We start from the raw sequence: 21003 nt of genomic DNA, 5'->3' as shown, positions 1-21003 counted from the left end.
TGGGGGGAGGGGGTTACTGGGTTCTCCCTGGCCCATGTGGTTAGGGCTGGGCAGGGCTGCTTTGGCTGTGGGCTCTTGGGTCTGAACCAAATAGGCAGGTGGGCCTAGCACGGTCTCTGTCCCCAAGCTGGGCATCAAGAAAGAGGAACGCCTGTTCCCATGCTGAGGTTCGGTGAGCAGACCTGTCACCTCCCTATGCTTCCCTGGCCTTTGCCAAGCCTTCTCCGTCCCCAGAGAGAAGCCTTCAGATTCCACCCACTGCCCCCATCTGCCCAGGCCTGAGCACAGCCAGGCAGGCACGAATGTGCACACACATACTCACGAGACCACTGGTACACGTATAGGGACCAGGACCTGCCACCACTTCCCACCAATAGGGCCTCTGGGACTCAACCCACAGTCTGCTAAGCCGAGGGCATAGGACAAAATGGACAAGGAGCAGCCGGAGACATAGAAATGGAGGAGAGGGCGTGCCTGGGACAGGCCAGTGCCACAGATGCCAGCCAGAATCCTACATCTCCCAGGCTGGAGGGGCCGCTAGCATCCTCCAGACCAGAGGTGCACACTGGTGGCCCGGGGGCCACATCTAGCCACCAACGCAGTGTTTAACTCAGACAGTGTTTAAAACTCCTCTTAAAAATTAATTGCTACATCCAGACCATGGGAGGAACCGTGAATGGTTCAAATGAATGACCCATGGTACCCGTGACAACTTGGATGAATCCCCAGGGAATTGGCCTGCCTGGAAAAAGCCAGTCCCACAAGGTCACAGGCTATACGACTCCATATACAGAACATTCTTGAAATGATACACTATAGAAATGGAGAACAGATAACAGATTAGTGGTCGCCACAGGTTGAGGAGAGGGTGCCCACGGTAGGGAGGTGGGTGTGGCTATAAATGGGCAACAGGGGGAGATCTTTGGGGTGATGGAAGTATTCTGTGTTTGGCTATACCAGTGTCAACAGCCTGGTTGGGATATTTTACTATAGTTTTGCCAGATGTTACTGTTTGGGGATAAAAGAAATGTAGGATCTCTCTGTATTATTTCTCACAACTGCATGCCAATCTGCAATTATCTAAAAATAAGTAGCTTGAGAAGTGAATTGCCAGCAAATGAAAGCCAGGAAGATCGGCGTTAGGTCTCTAAAAACCAGAGATGGGGCAATGCTGGTCTTACATTTCCCCAGTAGCCCTGCACCCTCCCATATATACCTTGCCCCCTTCCCCCATCTACATTACGTGGCAGACCCCCCTCGAAACGCCTCGAGTCCTGATATTGTGTCTCTGTATAGGATGCTGTTAGACAAAATGGACCCACTGCCAACATAGTTGAAAACCACTGTTTGGGACCAAACTTTACTGATACCAAAGAAGAAACCAAGGCCCAGAGACACCACGCGAATGGCCTCACACCGCACAGAAACTCGGCCGCAGAACTATGATCTGCCTGCCCGGCATCTCCTGCTGCCTGCCTCTCTGAGGCTGGGGAGAGACGGAAGGAAGAAGCAGCGGCCCTGCTGGTAGCACTATGCATGGCAACAATCCATCACCCCATAGAGACCACCCAGGACACAGGTGTGACCCTTTGTCCAGTCAGGCCCACAGCCTTTGTCATCAGTGCTCAGTGACAGTCCCTGAGAGTCAGAGACTCCAGTGAGCCTGCTTCGCTTGCAGCTGTTAGTAAATTCACAACCTGCCAAAGAGAGGAGCCGGGAGAGGGCGGAAGAGATGGGGCAGGGCGAGAGGGGAGCCGGCAGAAGAGAACGGATGAGAAGTCCTGGGACACCCCACGAGGGCTTCTCAGGGACACCCAAGGCGGGGGCGGGGGCAGAGTCCTGGTTTCTCCAGGTGTGGTTTTCAAACTTGCTAGGTAGAACGCCCAGAATGAAAAATCCAAAAACGCTTGTTATCTCCAACCCTCGCCTTCAACTCTCCCGTGAACTTGTCTCTCAAATCAACTCTGTTCCTTGACATCTGGGGTCTCAGAGAGGCGCAGAGTTCTTTACATAGGTGAGCGTCGGGTAAATACAGAAACTGCACTTATAGACAGTGGAGCTACAAGGTGGGGGCCGGGGGACGTCTGGGTTACACACCAGGGTCCCCTGGGATGGTGATATGCAAGCAGCGGGAGCCCCATGCTTTGAAGTTTCAAGCCCTGCCAAGGACAGAGCGAAGCTTGCCCCCACGCCCACCCTCGTCAGGGCTGCCCGACGTGGACCCGACCTTCTGAGCCATCTGACCCCTGGAGTGCCTTCCCCAGGTCAGAGGGAAGCTTCATGACCTCTCTGAGATTAGAGGCTCAGCTTTGGGAGCCTTTGGGATGGAGGCACGGTTAGTGCTACTTTAGATGGAGGCCAGGAGCCAGGCTGTTACCTGCACCCATGCGAGAGCTGGCAGGAGGCTACTGTCTAAGCCTGCCTAAAGAGTGTGCTGAGGTGCTGGGGTCTTTCCCGGGAGGGGAGCCAAGTCCACAGCAGATGCCTGGGCTATTTAGGGACCCGGCCTGCCTCTCCTGTGAGGATAGGGTCCCTGGAGATTAGGCTCTGCCTTGGGTTGGCCAGCACGTGGGCACTGGAACTTCAGAGGGAAGCTACCAGCTACCAGGCACCCAAGACACCCTGAGTGTCAGGAGCCAGGACCTCAAGAAGAGGGCAGGGCTCTGAACTGCTCTGGGACTCTAGAGGGTTCGGGGGTGGGCAGCAGGCCTGGGAGGTGGAGCAGAGACAGGCGAAGGGAGAGTTTGCAGGGTCCTCTGACACGCAGACCGCCACCTGCCCTCGTTTGAGGCCACCCGTGCTGCAGCCTGACACCGTGGCATTCCGGCCTGTCTCCCTGCCACATGGCGACAGGAAGAAGAAAGCACCCTTGCACACGGACAAGCCTATAGAAGCTATCTGTCACCTTGGACAGGCTGCCAGGCCCCAGGGTTGGCAGACTTAAGTTCTATGGGAGTCAGCTACGTGCAAATGGTGTGCAGTGAAGCCCACCCTCGGGAGGCACCCTTCCTGAAACACCCTAAGATTCCTTCCTGTCAGTGCTGCTAAATTGGGAGAAAGAAGAGGCTGCTGCCCTGAGCCACCAAGATAGGCCAGTAGGGTCTGGGAGAGCAGCTTCTGACTTGGGACCGTGGGAAGGGTGGGATTGGGGCTCAGCCCCCTGGGGAGCAAGATCCCTGCCCAGCTGGGACCTGGGTGGGGACAAGCATGATCCCTTCTTCTCAGTGGGTCACTTGGGCAGCCCCGGGGCCCTCACTGGGACCAGTGGCCATGGTCACTGCATCGGATTTTAATCACAAACAGAAATGGATCACAGTGCCCACTACAAGCCTCACTCTCAGGTCCTCAGGCTGCTTGGAATTCAGTGAAATGAAAATGCCCACCCACCTCCTATGACTGTGGGGAGAATAGACATTTGGGGGAAGGCTTTGAGGACAACTTTCCAGAAATTACAGTCAGGGAAAGGGAAAGGAGCAGAAGGCGTATGCCTCTCCAGCCCTGGGCAATTGGGTGGCCCAGAGCCTTCACCGCAGGGCCAGAGATCCTAGGGCAGAGAGCTGACAGCAAGGCAGTGCCTGTGGGAGGTGGGGGGAGCCGCTTTCTGAGGGTGGGGGCCCATAATTGAGGGAGGAAGCAGGATGGAGCCTCTTGTAGGGCCCTCTTTCCAGATCCCTACAGAAGCCCCCGCAGCACCTGGAGCTGCATTGCTCCCTGCAACGTCTATGTGGGTGGCTTCAAGGAGGAAGGTGGAAAAAACAAAATCAGCGCGCAGGGAGTCACTGAGCACGGGAGCAGGACCGCTGGCGGCTCAGTCACCCTTAAAATAGCAAGATGCTAACTTTTGAGCTAAATCACACGTCATCTCAGTTCAGGCTCTGTGTACACACATTGCAGGCACTGGAGGGTTAAGAACCGTTCCTGGAACTGCATGCCATCATTAGCAGGCCTGGGGGACCACACTTCAGGCTGGGGTGCCCCAGCCAAAGAGTGGGAGCAGCTTAGATTGGCAAAAATGGAGGCTCAAAAATAAAATCCACATCAATTCTGAGCTGACCCCAGAGCTCCACTCTCCACGCGATCCTGGGATCACGACACGCTGGTTAGCAAGTGTAGAAAGCTTGGCCCCAGGTAAAAGAGCACCTCTGAGCCCCAGGCACGTACAGAGAGGTCGCCAAAGGACACGCTGGCTCAAGCCAGACTCTCCCCAAAAAAAGCATGCACAACATTTGCCACCGGAAGTGGAAACACAATCCTCGGGGGCTCCATGCCTCACCATGGAAGGCCCTAGCAGGTTCCAGTGAGTTCCAGGGCAGCATGCCCCCCTTCATGCCCAGGCCCATGAGCACCTGGCAAGATGCAGGTGGTAGGTTAGCGGCTGTGGCCCCAGGCCTGCCGCTGTTGGGGAGACCAGGCCCTGAGACACTTAGCCTTGCACAAGCCTCTTCCCACACCCAGGCTTGAACTTCCTAGCAGAGCTATTGTGCTTTGAGCAATTTATGGAACTAATACGTCAGCGTAGGTCTGGACAGGTGAATCCCGAGGTCAGATGCCCATGCCCAGCACAGCCCTCCCTGAGCCTGCTTCCCAGTGCCTAGCCTCCAGACTCACAGGGGACAGGCTCTGAGATGAGTGGGGCAGGCAAGGCAGCCGGCCCGGTGCCCTCACAGGGAGAGATGCCCTCATTCTCAACAGCCCAGCAAAGGCCAAAGCAGTCCTGCCCCTGCCCAGGGACAGAGCCAGGAGAGCCCAGAATCCTTACTCCTGCAGCCTGGGCCCAGGGGATAGAGACAGCTCCAGGCACCTACCTCAGTGACCTGGGACGAAGGCCCCAAGCCAGCATCTGCTGGGGCCCTTTAGGGGCCAGGAGCTTCCAAATACATGAACTTGAGAGGTTCCTTCCATTATTCACGTGACACGGGGGCTGCCTGGGGAGGGATTGGGTTAGGAGGGACAAGGCCACAGAGCCTGAGTCCAGGCACTTACCTTGACCTTCGCAAAGCTTCTTCATCAGGATCTTGCACTGTGGGTAGAAAATTGCTGATCAGGAGGAATCACAGGAAATATAGGAAGAAACCCCCCAGGGCTGTGGACGTTGAATCCCCACCAATGACGGAACAATTACTGCCCCCAGCCTGTAAATGGTGGCAGGGAAAGGCTGTGTGCTGGGCAGAGGCCAGGGGGTGAAGGGGGACACAGAGGACAAGGTACAGTTGAGGGACAGACCTGTAAGTTCCTCTTATCCCAGCTCCGGGCCATCATTTTGGCCACAAGCCCCCTGCATGTGTGTGGTCTAATGTTGGAGTCAGGGAGCTGGACAGAAGGCCAATGTCATTCAGCAACCTTCCCGAGTGCCCAGAGGGGCTCAGCACACCGCTAGCTCTCTGTGGAAACCAACTTATCTTCAAGGGCCGGAAGGGTGGGGGTGGGGTGGGGGCTTGGCTCCCTGGCTTCTGTGGGCCTTAGGACTGTGGGACAGGGCCCTCCTGGCCCCTCAGCGTCTCTCGTGCCCCACCCCCGGCCTCACTTACTGTATTCCGTCCCTGTCATCTGGGCCAGGATGCGGAAGGAGCGAGACTGCAGGTTGGAGGAGCGGCGGGCCCACTCGTCAGCCTCGTCTTCCGGCTTGTTCTGGTTCTTAATCACCGCCTGGTACACGGGAGAGGCGCTGTCCACTGCAAGGTCTTTAATAGGAAGGCTCCTGCAAGGCAGAAAGAGGCCGTGAGTGAGGGCAAGGCTGGGACCCTGCTCCTGTCCTTCCACACCACCCCCGCGGCTTATCTGCTTGTACCCCCATTCCCTGCGCACCAGTTGGTGACCCCTACTTCCCTCAACTCCCCGTGTCCTTTACCCACTGCCATCTGAAAGCCTGAGACATGGGCTCGGCCTGGGTCCTCAGTGCTCAGGGTGGCCAAAGCGAGGCAGTGATTCCTCTCAGATCCTTCTTGGCAAGCCCCTGCCCCACCCCGGGCTCACTCCACACACAGGCCTGAAGAGCCACCCACATCCCAGCCCCCACCCCCGTCGGGATCTCCTTTAAGGAAAGAGGAAGCAGAATAGGTCTTTAGAAATAATTTCAACCTCCCCGAACCGCTCCTGAGTTTGGGGCAGGGTGACGACAGGCCATTCAGGGGACTCAGAGGTTTCTTCAGGGTCAGTTCCTTGTCCTCCTCACACATTCTGGATCCCAAGAGGGAGCCACCAATGCCATGACTGCCCTGAAAGTGGACTGGGGCCTTCCACTCAGCAAAAACGGGCAGGTTTGGTGGAGAGGCAGTGTGAGAAACAAGGCAACTCAGGCATGTGTGGCCTGGCACTGCCTGCGGNNNGGTGGGGGGGGAGGGGCCTGGGTCTGGTCTGGGGGACCTGGGGGAAGAGCTAAAGGGAGGATCAGTCTTCCTCTGCTCCACGGCAGCCCAGCCTTTGGAGGGGGACCTGGCGACCTTCCCTCAGACTCCCAGGGTCTGGCACATAGCAGGTGCTCAAAACTTAAATGAATGAATCCTATAGCAGAGCCAGAATGGACCGCAGAATCTCTTGGGTCCAGTGCCTCCTAGCCTGAATCAGAGTGCAGTGTAGGTTATAGGGTCCCCACTCACCCTGGCCAGCAAGAGCTGGAGGGTCCTGACTGTCTAACCTATCCTCCCAGGAATCAGGGTGGACTTGGGACAAGTTCACAGCTAGCACAGCCTGGATCTCCACACTATGACCCAGTGGCCCAGCGCTCTCCTCTTACAGATGCTGAAACTGAGGTCCAGAGTGGCTGACCGACTAGCTCCAGGTGTAGAGGCTTTGTTGAGTCAGGACTCAGGCTTCCTGACTCCCAACCCATTGTCCTTTCCATCAAACTGCAGTCATGTGGGCTCAGAAAGGCCACTTCTGCCCCCTGGGGCCTTGCACATCCCAGACGCTCCACACCTCAAAACATGGCCCAGCTCACAAACTTCTTCTGTCTAGTGCCCCTTTGCCTGCTGCTATGATTGCCTATACCTACCCTTCAGAGGGCCAGCTGGCTAGGAGAGGGACCTCCCCAGTGCCCATGTCTTCTAGCCTCTCTGCAAGGAGCTGAATGGAAGTATTGGCCTACTTTCCCAGATCTCTCAGGGTTGGTCTCCAGTGTCTGGCTCAGAGAATGCTCTGAGAGCAGAGGTGGAGGAAGGTGATAAAAGGTGGCCAAGATGGGCAGAGTCCTCCACCCCGACTTCCCTAAAGGCTCTGCCCTGCCCTGGAGAACTACAGGTACTGGCAGCCTAGGATCAGATGGGGAAGACCAGCAGATCCCTCTGGGGTCCAGCAGTGGGGAGCCTGGAGCAGAGGAGAGAGAGGGTCCTTACTGGGAGAGGCCATTTCTGGCATAAGGAGGAGACCCAAGGGCTCCCGAAACAGAGGCAGGATCTGCTACTTCTGGGTGAGAGGTTCAGCAGGAACACATAACCAGGACTCCTTGGTCTGCCAGAAGGGAAAGATGAAGCGTGGATTCTGCCACGGGAGAGGGAAGGTGTAGCCCCAAGGCCAGGCCCTGCCCTTGAGCATGGCTACACAGCTTTGTGGTCCAGAAAGCAGACGGAAGGCGTTTGCTGCCACTTCTCTGGAACATGCCCTTGAGGCGCTCTCCTGTTCCTTCCACAGCTCCAAGGGCTCAAGAAAACTCCCAAGAGTGAGTCCCCTGGGACTCACATGGTTGGCACCACTCCCCACAATGGTGTGCGAAGACCAGGGACTTGTGTTGCTGCCGCGACAGACATTGGGGGGCAGATGAAGGAATTCCTGTTCCTTTTGAGACTCCAGGGCTCAGGGAGAATATGCATAGGCCCTCCAGTCCTGAGACCCTGGGTCTGGGGTACTCTGGAGCCACTCGCAGTATGGTCTTCTTGCCACCAAAAACATTCCACGGTCACCACCACAACATCAAGGTCACTTCTGGACACTTACTTCCATGTATGCTGCCCCCAAATCTGACTCGTCTTTCACCTCCCATGGGCGGTACTGACAGGCGCCGGTTCCTCCAGACCCACCTCCCGGGAGGATCCTAGGAAATGGCCTCCCAGGGCCCCCTCATTGCCCTCTTCCCTGAATAATGGCCCAGTGTGCATTCAGACATTCAGGTCTATGCTGTCCCAGTGCAAACAGGAAGGAAAGGCTCCAAGGAGCCCCAGCAAAGCACAGCACAGAGGATACACTTCCAGCCTTGGGTGCAGGGGAGGCGGTGTGATGCCATTACTTTGATTTCTGTGTCCACGGTGACAGTATTTGAGGCCCAGCCCGAAAGCACTTGCCTGGTATAGGCTGCAAGCATGTCATTTGGCTGTGAGGTGGGTGTGAGGAAGACCACGGACAGAACCACTGTCCTTAGACATATCCCACCAAACCCACACACCACCCCTCAACCAGACAGACGACGACAATGACGACGACGACGACGGAACAGATACTGTGGGGTCTACTTACGCCAGCGGCGACGCCCTGCCAAGCAGAAGAAAGCCCAGCAGTGAGTGTGTATCCATCAGGGGATGGAGAGGGGCAGCGCGCACGCAAGGGAGCAGGGTTAGAGTCAGAAACGAGTTATGGGAGTGGGGCGGATAAAGGAGGAAGAGAAAGAGACAAAAAGAAAACTGTCAGTGAGGAAGGAATCATGGCCATTAACAGCAGAAACGGAGACCTCATGGCACAGAGAGGCAGCTCTTACCACTGGCACCCAGCCCAGCAAGGCCAAGTTAGAAGGAAGGGGAAAGCACATTGCTTCCCAGGCACTCAGGGGGAGGGGTGGGGAGGGAAGGGGAGGGGACGGGAGGAGGATGGGAGAGGTACTCTGAGAAGCCTAGATTAGATCAATGGTGCATCACGTTAAAATAAATCACCGGTGCCCTAGCGGTAAAACCAAACGAGAGCCGTCTTTTCCCGAGGTGTGGAAGATATAAAGTTAGTGAAGAGCAGTTCTGCCATCATTTTCCACTGAACGTCCCTTTGGCGACGTTGGCGATGTTACCACTTTTAGGAGCACAGCAAGGGCACACATGGCAAACAAATGTTAACAGGAAATCCCCGTTAACTTTTTGGCTTAGTCAGGCAGCCTTGTTTTCCTGGGTACATATGAGCTAATGGTTGTGTTTCTAAATGTGCACGGTCATATTTTCTGCTTTGAACGGTGGGATTAAATAAATTAACACTGTACAGAGTTGTGCGAAAGAGCTACAGCTCTGAGCCTGGCAGGTTTGAGGCTCAGGGCAAGGAACCTCTGCCCCCTGGTGGCCCAAAGGAAGCACTGTGTGCCCGAGAGGAGAGGCGCGAAATCCACACAACATTCCATCCTTTGGCCCCTGGAGCCTGCCCCGTATAACCTGCATGTGACATGTATGTCATGGCCACAAGGGTTGGGTTCTGCAAAGACTAAACACTACAGGAGTTATCTGGGACTTTTAAACCACTGAATCCCTCTTACAACATCTGTTTTTCCTAACTTCGGGAAAAAGTACAACCATCATTTTAAGATTTCTTGCCTTGAGTTGCTTGAGATCCCGACTCAGGGATAAGACGTCGCCCAAAGAGATAATCATTCAATTCTCAAAGTCAACAGCAATGATATTCTCAAAGAGAAAACAGTGTGTGTGTGTGTGTGTGTGTGTGTATGTGTGTGTCAGAGAGAGAGAGAAAAGGAGAGAGAGAGAGACCAAGACAGACTGAGAGAGTAGACAGACAGACAGACCGGGAGCAGAAAGAGAGAGAGAAAGAAACAGAGACAGAGAGGAAGGCAGAGATAAAGAGACAGAGAAACACACACACAGGAAAAGACAGATACAGGGAGTAGAGAGACTAAGAGAGACAGAGAAAGAAAGAGAGACTTTCCTATTAATATTTGCACTATTAGTTTTTTCCACAAATGATTTTCAGCCAACTCTTTCCCTGTTCAACACTCAAGTTCCTCAACCATTGCTAACAGGCAAATTCCAGGAACCAAGGACATCCTAAATCCCATTGCCCTGAGACCGGGCTTTCCTGGAGCAAACAGGGGGAGGGGACGCCGAGTCCTGGGTGCTTCCCAGGCTCTGCAGCAGGGCTGAGTGCCAACAGCCCTTGGGATGGTTGGTCCAGAGGCCCCTCCCAAGCAGGAAACCTGGTCACGTATTTGCATTGCTCTCATCCTTGGAAGAACGCAGCAACTTCCCCCAAAGAATGGCTTAGTTTGTAAGAAGACTGGTTTATCCAGAATGTGNCAACCCCCCCCCCCCCCCCCCCTCCGTGGAGCCCGGGAAAATGCAGAGGCTGTGAAAAGCACTTGGAGCCACCACCATATTCTTCAATCCTCCACCCTTCTAAAGCTGACTGTGAGACTGATTCTGAAGAGAGAACACCGTGTTCTGGAAGGTCCCTGGCAAAGGCTGGTTCCCTCCAACGGCCTTGCCCTGAGGGGCCCAAGGCGAGGGAGGAAAACTGGTCCCGATGCCTAAAGTCTCTGATGGCTCCCAGCAGGCTGGTACCTTGGCCTCCACAAGTAGGAGGTCCAGCCAGTGGTGTAGGCGGTGAACGATGAGTGACTGTGGAGGGAAGGCGCTTACCCACTGAAGTCACTGCCCTGGGCCTGGGCTTGCCCAGCGATGGCGTCCATGATGGCATCCTGGGAGTACATGCTGATGGGTGTGTTGTACTGCGCATGGATGATGGTGGCCTTGCCACCCAGCCCCTTCACCTCAATGGGCTTGTGGGTGGACAGGGCAGAGTCCTTCAAGGCACCGGGGTTGAACCGTTCCTGGTAGTCAGCACTGGGGGACGGCAGCATGGGGAGCAGAGGAAGAAGAGGAAGAGAGGTGGAAGGAGAAAAGGGCAACAGGTGGTGTTACACAGGGGGTCAAGGTGAGGGCTGGTGCTGGAGAGACCTCCCAAGGCCTGATCCCAGGTAAGTTGCCCAAGTCCCCTGAACTGTGGACAGCTGGATCTGGTCGGGGAAATCCTCAGCACCCTCCTCCAAAGCCCTTTGCAGAAGGTTTTCCTTGCCCATTTTGGCTTTCCCAGATCCCGGGAGCTGCATCTCAGGGTCAGCAGGGGGCGCCAGGCATTGAAAGCTCTCTCACCACACCAGCATGGAAGCAGAGACAAAAAGGACTGGGGGCAGGGGACAGGAGCTGGGCCACGCGTGAGAGGCAGCGGCAGCCCAAGCAGAGTCCAGAATGCCCCAAAGGCGAAAAGCAGCCCCACTGCGCACCCATGGGGACTGTGAGTCAGGTTCCTCCACGAAGAGGCTCATCCTGCTGGCTACCCTCTCGGTTGCCCGGTTGCCCGGGGCTCTCTCCTCCAGATGCTTCAGTGCAAGTGTTTCTTCCTTGGAGCAGGACTCAGGCTGTTGAGTCCCCCTCTAGTCCAACTAGCTGTGTGGCCGCCCGTCTCTGCCAAGCGGGACTTTCCCCTCTAACAGATGAGTGCCCTCCTGGGGCAAAGAAGGTCAGGCGCAGCCCTTCTGCAGGGTCCCTCCAGGACAGCAATGTCTTCAGGTTCACGTGGAACCCAGCACGAGCTCGGCACGCGCTCCACCCACCGCCCCCCTGAGCCGGCCTGCTGGTCTTACACAGCTGTAGCAGGAAATGGGGAATGGAAAGGGCGCATCAGACAGAGCCCTGGCACACCTCCCCAAGGCCTCCACTCCACACCTGCAGCTCCACACGCATGCAGGCTCGCTCAGGGACGCGAATGCACCCCCACTCACACATGCACACGCATGTACCCATGCTGACGCAGGCGCACGCCGTCCAGACTAACAGACACACGGTCGCATGCGAGGATAGGCACACAAGCGCACGCACATGCTTTCCTTTGATACTAACTTGGCTGGAGAGTTGGCTACCACCTGGGGAGGAGAGAAAGAGCAAAGAAGACAGGGCTATGAGAGTGAGGTCCAGCCGGGGGGGTGGGGGCCTGAGCGCCGGGACCATCCTCAGACCAGCCGTTGTGGAGGCGGCACCAGCCCTGACTGGCACTGGGTGAGGAGAGTGCCAAGGAGAGGGGGCAGAGCTCAGAGTCAAGGTCACGGCCTCTGTCTGGGTCAGAGGTGCTGATGGCAGTGCCTCCCCCTCAGTTGGTTCACAGCCCCCGAAGCTGTGTTTTGTAAGGGTTTTCTAGTCCATCTTCGTGGGTGCTCACGTACTGTGTATGTGACTCCACCACATACAGCCTGGTGGGAGAGCCCAAGAGACAAAGATGGAGAGGGAGACAGGACCAGCTGTGACTGCTCCAGGCAGAGCCAAGGCCGGACGTGCCTCCCGGCCCGACAGTGGCTCTGGACTTGCCCTTGTTTATTGGGGGCCAGCTCTGGGAATTCTGTTCCCTGAGCAGGATTGGCAGTGCGGCAGGGTTACCCACACCACTCCCCCCGGGATGTACTCTCCCTCCCAGAGGAGGGGCAGGCAGCCCTGGCCCCTAAAGGCCCTGTGCACAGTCACCGAGGGAGGATGGAGGAATGCTCTGGAGGCTCTGGAGAAGCACAGGTCCAAGGCTTATTGCGGGAAGGGCTCCAGCCCAGGCAGCCTGGACACAAGATGAACGCCACCCTCATTTTTGTCCAGAACGAGCCTCTTGGAGCCTCATCTCCTCCTGGCAGGCGTTGCCTGCATTAGGTTTCCTTAAATGCAAATCCCTTGCAGGGCAGACCCTGAAGACACCAATGGCCCTGTCACAGAGGGGAAAGAGTGCAGAAGGTGGCCCCCAAATGCTGCCACCATCCCAGATCTGGCCATTCTCAGCTCTGGCTGTGAGAGCCTGGGCCCCAACTTGCCTGACCCCGGTCATTCCTTGGCCACCACTGAGGGGAAGCAGGCCAAAGCCAGGGGGCCTCTGGCCCCAGGCCCTGCACTGTCTCAGAGCTGATAAAATTCCCTCTGTCCTCTAGCCTCAAATAGCGGCCAGCTGAGCTATATTAGGAAAGGTCTTCTGTCCCTTCTCCATTTCTGGCCAGTGCCGACAGCTGCAGGGTCAGCTCTTGCCCTGTCCAGCCCAGTGTCCCCTGCAGAGGGCAGTGTTGGCCTGAGCGGGGGGAGGCGGTTGCTGCCTCTGCCCTTCCCTGTTCCCGCACCTGGCAGCCAGCACCTTCTTTGGCATTGACTCCTGCCCCCTGCTTTGCTTCCGCCTGAAGACTTGGAGGTTGAGAGGACTGCAGCAGACGGCTCAGAGAGGAGCCAGCACCCAGGTGTTGGGGAGAATAAGTCAAAGATGTAAGGCCTGCCCGGGGGCCCTTGTACTTAGTGACTTGGGGGATACTGCCCTTCAGTGCCGGCTCACAGAGGATGAGAAGGGGGGGGCTGCAGGGATGCTCCGGCCCGGCCCAGCTGCCCTTGCACCCCTATTTGTTCTCTCCACTCCTCCCGAGAGGATTCAAGCTGCCAAGGAATCACATCGCAAGCTGCCCAGGGGGGAGGGGAAGGAGCCTCCTTTTGGAGCCAGGCAGGACAGAGTTCAAATCCTGACCCTGCATCTTCTTAGCACTGTGACTCTACATGGTTCCCACCCGCCTCCGCCTCAGCGTCCTCAGTCACAAATTGAGATGGTGGTGCCCCCCATATGGGCGAGCTGTGTGGATTATACAGAATCCTGTGTGTAAAGCCCTCAGCACGGGTTTGGTGTGCAACGGATGGATGTGAGGATTAGCATTCGCCAACCCTGTCGCTTTCGAGCACTCAGACATTTAGCAGAGGTGGCGGCCTCAACCCATCGAGGGCTGGCTTGGCTAGCACAGGTCAGGGACTCCACCCTTCCAGCCAGCACTGCCCGAGGACCACGGTGTCAGCCTCTACTGTGGATGAAACACTGCACTCCTTCTCCCCTTGGAGAAACCATTGACCTACTGCTCAAGTAATAATTTAACACTTGTCAAGTTCTGCACCAACGCAAAAGCACCTCTGGAGCCATGAGAAGCAGGGGTGGGGCTGGCCTTTGACTTTCCCGGGCAGGTCGTCAGGTCCCTACCACCAGGAGTCAAGCTGACCTGGTACCAGCCCCATCTGCCACTCATGAGCTGTGTGTGACCTTCAGCAAATCACTCACCCTGAGCTTATATTTCCCAGCGAATAAAATGGGGAAAGCGATGCCCAGCTCTGAAGTTGCTGAGAGGGTGTGTTACATAAAGCACAAGACTGTTATAGGGCCCCAAGTCCAGAGTGAGGGCTCCATAAGGAGAGATCTTACTGTCACTGAAGGTGGGCTTTGTGGAGGTCTCAATCTATCAGAGGCTGACTTCCCTGCCAGGGGGCAGTCCCAGAGAAGACCAGAAAAAGCTACCGGCCTATCCAAGGCAGAAGGAGGTCATTTCTACTCTGCCATTTCTTGAGTTTTCTCAAGCTCCTTGCTGGAAAATGCCCAGGGGTTTATGGCTTTGCCAGTTTGGTCTAAGGAAGCCAGGATCCAGGAGCCCGGCCTGTGGGATGTCCAAGGCCAGCTTCACCCAGGATCCCAGGAAGAGCTGATGGGTGTGGGGAAACTGGGAACCCGCAGGGGAGCAGTGAACTCATGGGGCACAGGTACCTTCAAGAGCAGAGGGAGGGCATGGGTGTGGGTCAGATGGACCTGGGTTCTGATTCTGACTCAGGGCATCAGCCGCGTGAACCAGGTAGCACACAGCAAGTGCGCCAGAACAGAGCTCAGTTCTGCGTGTGTGGGGTCTCTTCCCACCCTCCCAGTAATCCTGAGGCATAGACAGCCTCGTGTCCATGTACAGAGGAGCCCTGACCCCCTAACCACTGAGCCACATTGCCTTGCCTTGGCCTGCTCTGCCTCTAGGGCAGGAGAAGATAATTATACCTATCGCACCGCAAAGTTAGAATGAGCTACGATAAGCCTGAAGGGCTTAGAAGCTAGAGCGTGCTCAGCTTGGGCCTCCCTCCCCTCAGCCCCTCAAGAATGTCCACCCCAACCATAGGTTCTTTTAGCGTCTACACTTGCAGGGCCCACTAGCTAGAGCTCAGTGGGTAGGGAGTAGACTACCATCCTGTGCAGCCCCTTTCTCCTCCGGGTCCTGCTTCCTTGCCTTGTTCTATTGAGGGTCAGTCCTACAAGTCCCTGTCACTCACTCCATTGCTGAATCTTCTGCACCCAGCTCAAGTGCTCCCTCCTCCAGGCAGCCTGCCCAGACCACTCCCGGCCCTAAGGAACCTGCCTTCCCTCCTCTGCAATTCTTCCCTGCTCCTGCCTCAGGACTCCCTGGGGGGACCAGCCTGAGGCTTGCCCCAGAGTTCCTAGAGGCAGCAGGCTTCATCTTGTCCTGGGGGACGGGCTGGTGTGAAAGTTTTTTGGGAGTCAGCGTCTCACATTCAGGCCTTGCTCAGCCACTTAGCAGCTGGACAGCTGGATCTCAGCTTAGCCTTCTCTGAGCCTCGGTTTCCCCCTCTGCAGGATCTAACATGTCACCCCAGGCTGTGCAAAGCAATGACACAGCTGGCTCATGGCAAACATACCAGTAGCGTTATTGCTTGTATTGCTCTCAGCTCGAGCTGCCCTCATGAGCTGATTGAGGCCAGCTCCTCACTCCAACCGCCCGGCCAGGCCTCTGTGAGCACTGAGGACCCCGGTGGTGGCCCCAGACCACCAGCAGAGAGCTGCGCACCGGTTACCTACCCTCCTGGGAGTCCAGCACCTGAGGCCTTCCCTCGGAGGCTCATCTGATACATCTGAGCCATCTCCCTCAGGGTCTCTGCCGAGTACAGGCCAATGGGGTTGTTATACTGCCTTGGCTGGCTCGGGCCCTGCGGGACTCTCGGGCTGGGTGAGTCCGGAGCTCCCTCCAGGCTGGCCTTGGCCCGCGGGCTGCCCCACGGAGGGCTGGGGTCAGAGGCCTCTGTGTGTGAGGAGAAGACGGAGGTCTGGGAGAAGGAGGAGCTAAAGGTCTGCCTGAGCTCCGGGGTGCCCGGGGTGCCCAGGCTGGCCCTCGCCTCGGGGTTGGGGCTGAGTGCCGCCAGGCTGCCGTTCGAGTCCCGAGCAGGGTCCTGGCACAGGGCAGCGCCATGCAGGGGAGAGAGAAGAGAGCAGTTAGAGGCCACGCGTGTCCCAGTGTGTCCGCATGGACCTGAAACAGAGGTGTTAGTGCGAGCACCCAGCAGCCTGCCACCCCGCAGCCTGCAGCCCGCTGCACCGAGCCCAGAAGGGGACAGGCCAGGCTCCTGAAAGGGAAGCGTTTGATGGAGGGGAGGGAGGGAGGCATATGGTCCCTGGCCCTGAGGCTAACATCCACTTGGGCAAAGTGCAAGCCCCTCACAGAAAGCCAGGCCAAGCCAGCCTGCTTACAGGGCTGGAGGAAAAAGGGGGGGCATCTCCGGTGATTGGGGGAACCCCCTCCATCCTATGTCTGCTCCCCACTCCCCTGAGTGGAAGTGCCTGGTGGACACAGCCCGGCCTCTGCTCCATTGACCCCCTATTGAGATGCCCCCACATGGCCAGTGAGAGGGCCCCCGGGGCCGGCGGCAGACGGGCAGAGTAGAGGTGCAGGAGGGCATCGGGGGGCTGACATTTGGTTCCAACAGTCCACCTCTGCCACTTTGCCCAAGCAGCCTTCTGCTCACTTCCCCAACCTGTCACCCGCCCCAAACCCCGGGTCAGCCTCTTCCTGTCCCCTCCCCCAACTGCCTATCATCCGCTCTGCCTCACTGGACAGACAGGGGTCAGTCTGAGGTCATGCAGGGATGGGTGGGGAGTGGGTCCCTGCAGGAGGGGTGAGGCGGGCCTCTCATACTCTGGGCCAAGCCCCTTGGTCCCAAGGGGTTGAGTTGCTTGGAGGGAGCTGGGAAGGGGTAGCAGGCACGGTGGTGAGATGTGCCCACCTTGCACCCACTGCTTGGCTACTCCCAGCACTTCTGAGTGGGCTAATGGGACGTGCAGTCAGGAGAGGAAGTGGAAACCAAAAGGCGAGATCCTATGTCAGAGGAGAAGCTCTGAGGAGCAGCAGGCTCCTCCACGCCTGGGGTGGCTGGCTCAAACTGGGGGGCCCCGAGCGTTCATGCCCCGGCCACCCTTCTCCCAGCACCCTCAGGAGAATGAGGGGTCAAGCCTTCCAGATACTTGTCCCCACTTGGCGGGGAGGACGATCCCTCTCCTGAAAACACCACTTCCTAAGCTGGCTTCCCACCAGCCCAGCCACGAGATCCGGGGCCCCGACACTCGGTGTCTTGGTATTTCATGGGGGCTTGGATGCCCCTCCCTGGAGGCCTGCCCCACCTCCCTCAGGGCCAGCCATGGCAGGGGCAGCGGTGGGGCAGGGCCCATCCTACCATCTTGCCCTCCTTGGGCAAGGGTCAGGCGGGCAGATCAGGGGCTCCACCCAGGGGGACCACAGCGGAGAGCAGGGCCTGCCACCAACAGTCAGCACCTACCTTCTGGTGCGGGATCACCGGCAGAGGCGACTGGACCGGGGGCGCTGTTGTGGAGATGGGGATGGGGCGCTTCGACCTGGAGAAACCAGAAAGGGGACCAAGTGAAGACATCTGCTGCTAGGACCAGGGGTCCCTCCCAGGGCAGGGCTGGGGACAGGAGAGCACCAGAGAGCCCGAGGCCCACTGTCCACCCCACAAACTGGGCGACCCCAGGAAGGTACTGGGCCCCGCCAAGTTGGAGAAGTCATGGTCCTCAGGCACTCTGTACCCATGTTAGGTCCTTGGGAGGCCATCTGGGGTGAAGAAGAGGCAGGGAAGACCCTGGCTTTCAGGCCTGACTGGCCAAACACTGACAGCAGTGTGGCCACCGCACCCCCAAGCCTCATCTGTAAAGTGAGCTACAGATGTGGCAGGTGTTTGATGGTGGCTTGGGCCTGTCCTTCTGGTCCAGAGGCTGTCCTTGCTTTCCTGTGCAGTCCTGTAGCACAGGCTGGGCCCACACTACTGCTGTCAGACAGCCCCTCTGTCTCAAGCCCCTGATGCCCACACCCCAGGCTCCACCCCTGCTCTGGAGAGCTCCCACCTACTTCTGCAGCGTGAGACTCAGGTTGTAGCTGGCAGACTTGATCTTGTTCTGGGCTTCCAGGTGGGTCATGGTGTCTGTGTTGACGCCGTCAATGGCCACCACGAGGTCGCCCTGGCTAAGCTGGGATTGGGCGGCCTTGCTGCCCGGTGTGATCTGAGAAAATGACAGATGGTGGGGTGAGCATACCAAGGGTGGGCCTGAGGGTGGGCCTGTCCTCGGGGAAGAGTCGCCTGGGATCATGCAGTAGAGGCTCGCCATTTCCTCTCTGATTAACTATGACCAGCACCCGCTGCCCACCAAGCCTGACTCCTCTTCCTGGCCCACAGCCACCTCGTTTCCTGGTGCTCTGTGTCTGAATGCAAACATGATACTAGCTCAGGCTTCGGGAATGTGGGTGGAAGCAATGCGCGCCCCTTCCAGGCCTGCCTCTACCAACCATCCTTGCCATCCTGCACTCTCTCTGATTGTCAACTGACTGGATGCAGAAGACCCAGAAGAAGACAGCTGAGCCACTAAGGGAGGGACCTGAGTCCTAGAGTCACTGCTGAGAGGAGAGATGATTAAGAAGTACTGTATCAGAAGTTGCAGAAACAGAAATAAACTTCTGTTATTCTAAGCCATTGAGATTTGGGGGCTGTTTGTTACAACAGGTAGCTTACTGTAACATCTGCACCTTCAAAACCCATGGAGCACTTTGCAGGCTCCAGGAGAGAGGGAATATGTAAGAGCTAAGATTGAGCATCACCCCAGAGACTCTGCCAGGTGAGGAGGCAGGACAAATGTACCCTTGCAAAAGCATCCCAGGGAAGGGCTACTGTGGCAGGTAGCCAGAGACTGGGGAAGCCATCATCTCAGCCTGGGGAAGGAAGGTCATCTGGGACATGGGGCAGGGTTCAGTGCTCTGTGGTTGACTTCACACTTCCAGAAGTGGGGGTGCAGGTGTGGGGCCCAAGTCCCAAATCCTGCACACTTATGACATCACAGAATGTTAGAGTCTGGGGACCCTACCCCCCACAGTGTGATCGCACAGAATGCTATGGCTGCTGCATGCCAAGAATACCCCATCCAATGTTAGGAAGGCTACACTCCCAGAGACATCACGTGGGATGTCACAATGGCTCAGACCGTACTCCCAATGACATCATGCACAAAGACAAATTCTGCCTGCCCGGCCCTCAGTAACAGCTCGCTGAATTTGGTAGTACTCTCCCCTGCAGTGATGTCACTTGAAATGCAAATTCTGGAGGGTCTAGGGGATATCACTTATCATAACTTGATGGCTGGCCCCTAGTGACATTAGATGCAATGTGATGAAGCTCCACTTCTAAAGCTGTCTCATAGAATGTCACGGAGACTGCCCTTACCCCAACTACCCTCTCCCCATGATACCACATGAAATACCATGCAAGCCCTACCCTCTACTGATAACACAAAGAATGACTTTATGACTTGATCCCCCATGACATCATGTGGCGCCCCCCCCCCCATGGCATCATGTAGAATGCTACAAAGGCCTCATCCCCAGGGATGTCATAGGAAAGCAGAGCCTCTGGGAGCCACCCCCACCAAGTTGTCCCTTGGCTTTTCTTCCACAACATGCCCACCAGCCAGCTCTCTGTCCTGGCTTCTCTGGGCACACCCCAGTTACTTTCCTGTCTACACCCCAGGGACAAGGCTGGCTTCTAATGCTGGCAGAAGCTACTTTCTGGCCCCGGCCTGGGGGACCATCCTAGAAGGAGTCCAGAGAGGACCTAGGGAAAGTCCCACACCCTGGGTGCCAGGTCTGGGTGGGCCTCTGGCCAGGCCCTGGGCTCCCAGACACCAGACACGGATGGAAGCCTCCTGCCCTCGGGGCCCTTCACAAGGAACTTTCATCCAAACCAGGGCCACCTGCAGTCCCCAGCCTCCAGCCCATTCCCAGGGGGCGGTACAGGGCAGGCCAGGAAGCCCGTGTACTAACCTAGTGGTATCAGGAAGAGCGGGTGAGGCCTCGCTGTGGACCCACCCTTTCAGCCCTAGGCACTGTGCTACTTTCTTAAACACTGGCCACCCTGTGCCCAGGGTAGCCTCCCTTCACCCCCAAATCTGCTGAGACGAGGCAAGGATAGTAGGGAAACAACCACAGACTGCCAGGAAGCCATGCCAGCTGGTTGGCAAGGTCCAGCCTGCTCTGCTGCCTCCTACTGGGGTCTCTTGGAACCACTTGGGCTTTCCCAAAATACACACCCCCATATCCCGAAATTCATGGCCACAGGGTGCCTCTGCTGATGACAGGAATGTGTGGTTTCCTTTGATTTAAGGGGTTGAACAAAGGGTAAGAAACAACAGAGCCAAAGAAAACACTTGCTAGGCTGAGAGGGGACCCCTGAGGGCAAGCTAAGTAGCCCAGCTGGGCCCGTGTGCAGAAAATCACCTTCCGTACATGTACACCTTCCGGCTTCATGTTCAGACCAATGTTACCCCTGCACTTCATTGTAGACATCTGAAGCACTCTATAGTGAGCACCCCCGTACCCACTACTGAGGTTCTACCTTAGTATTTGTTCAAGTTGCTGTGTCACATGTCAGTACCCCTGTCCATCAGTCAGTCCATCTTCGTTTGGAAGCATTGCAGAGAACATGGCAGGTTCCAGAGTGCCTCCATTCGGGGTGAACTGCACAAAGCCTCTGCTGTCCTAGCAGCCTGCCCACAGGGCTCCCCTCAGCAGGACACCCCACGCTAGGGCTCCCATACCATAGAACACCCCTCACCAGGGCTGCCCCCCACACCAGAGCTCCCCTACAGCAAGACACCCCCCCAACCAGGGCTCCCGCAGATGCTTCTCACCATCTACAGAGAAGGGGGCCATTGCTCTGCAGCAAGGAGCTCCCAGGTGAGGCCTCTGCAGACCCCGAGACAGAGGGACATGCCTGTGGAGGGGATACCTGCCAGAGAGGACTGGAGCTGTGTCCAGAAGATCATGGATGACAGTGTGAGCAAGGACACCAGAATGACATCCAAGAGCTGCTGGGGCCAGATCAGCCAGGACAAGCCAGAGGATTATCTGGAATGCCCTCCCTTTGGAGCTGCCCTCGGGACATC

General features: G+C 57.1%; 1 protein-coding gene across 1 annotated transcript in view; it reads right to left on the bottom strand.

Moving 5' to 3' along the window:
* LDB3 (LIM domain binding 3) overlaps nucleotides 1–21003 on the bottom strand; it is a 60545-nt gene that overhangs the window by 30318 nt on the left and 9224 nt on the right. The window contains 6 exon segments of the mRNA XM_077746473.1: nucleotides 4984–5020; nucleotides 5529–5698; nucleotides 10551–10754; nucleotides 11811–11833; nucleotides 17337–17412; nucleotides 17924–18075. Coding sequence (XP_077602599.1) covers nucleotides 4984–5020; nucleotides 5529–5698; nucleotides 10551–10754; nucleotides 11811–11833; nucleotides 17337–17412; nucleotides 17924–18075 — 662 coding nt within the window.

The sequence above is a fragment of the Crocuta crocuta genome, unplaced genomic scaffold (assembly GCF_008692635.1).
Source record: "Crocuta crocuta isolate KB4526 unplaced genomic scaffold, BGI_CrCroc_1.0 scaffold28, whole genome shotgun sequence".
Classification (NCBI taxonomy): domain Eukaryota; kingdom Metazoa; phylum Chordata; class Mammalia; order Carnivora; family Hyaenidae; genus Crocuta; species Crocuta crocuta.
Note: the sequence above shows the minus strand (reverse complement) of the source record. Positions and strands in the feature narration are given on the sequence as shown.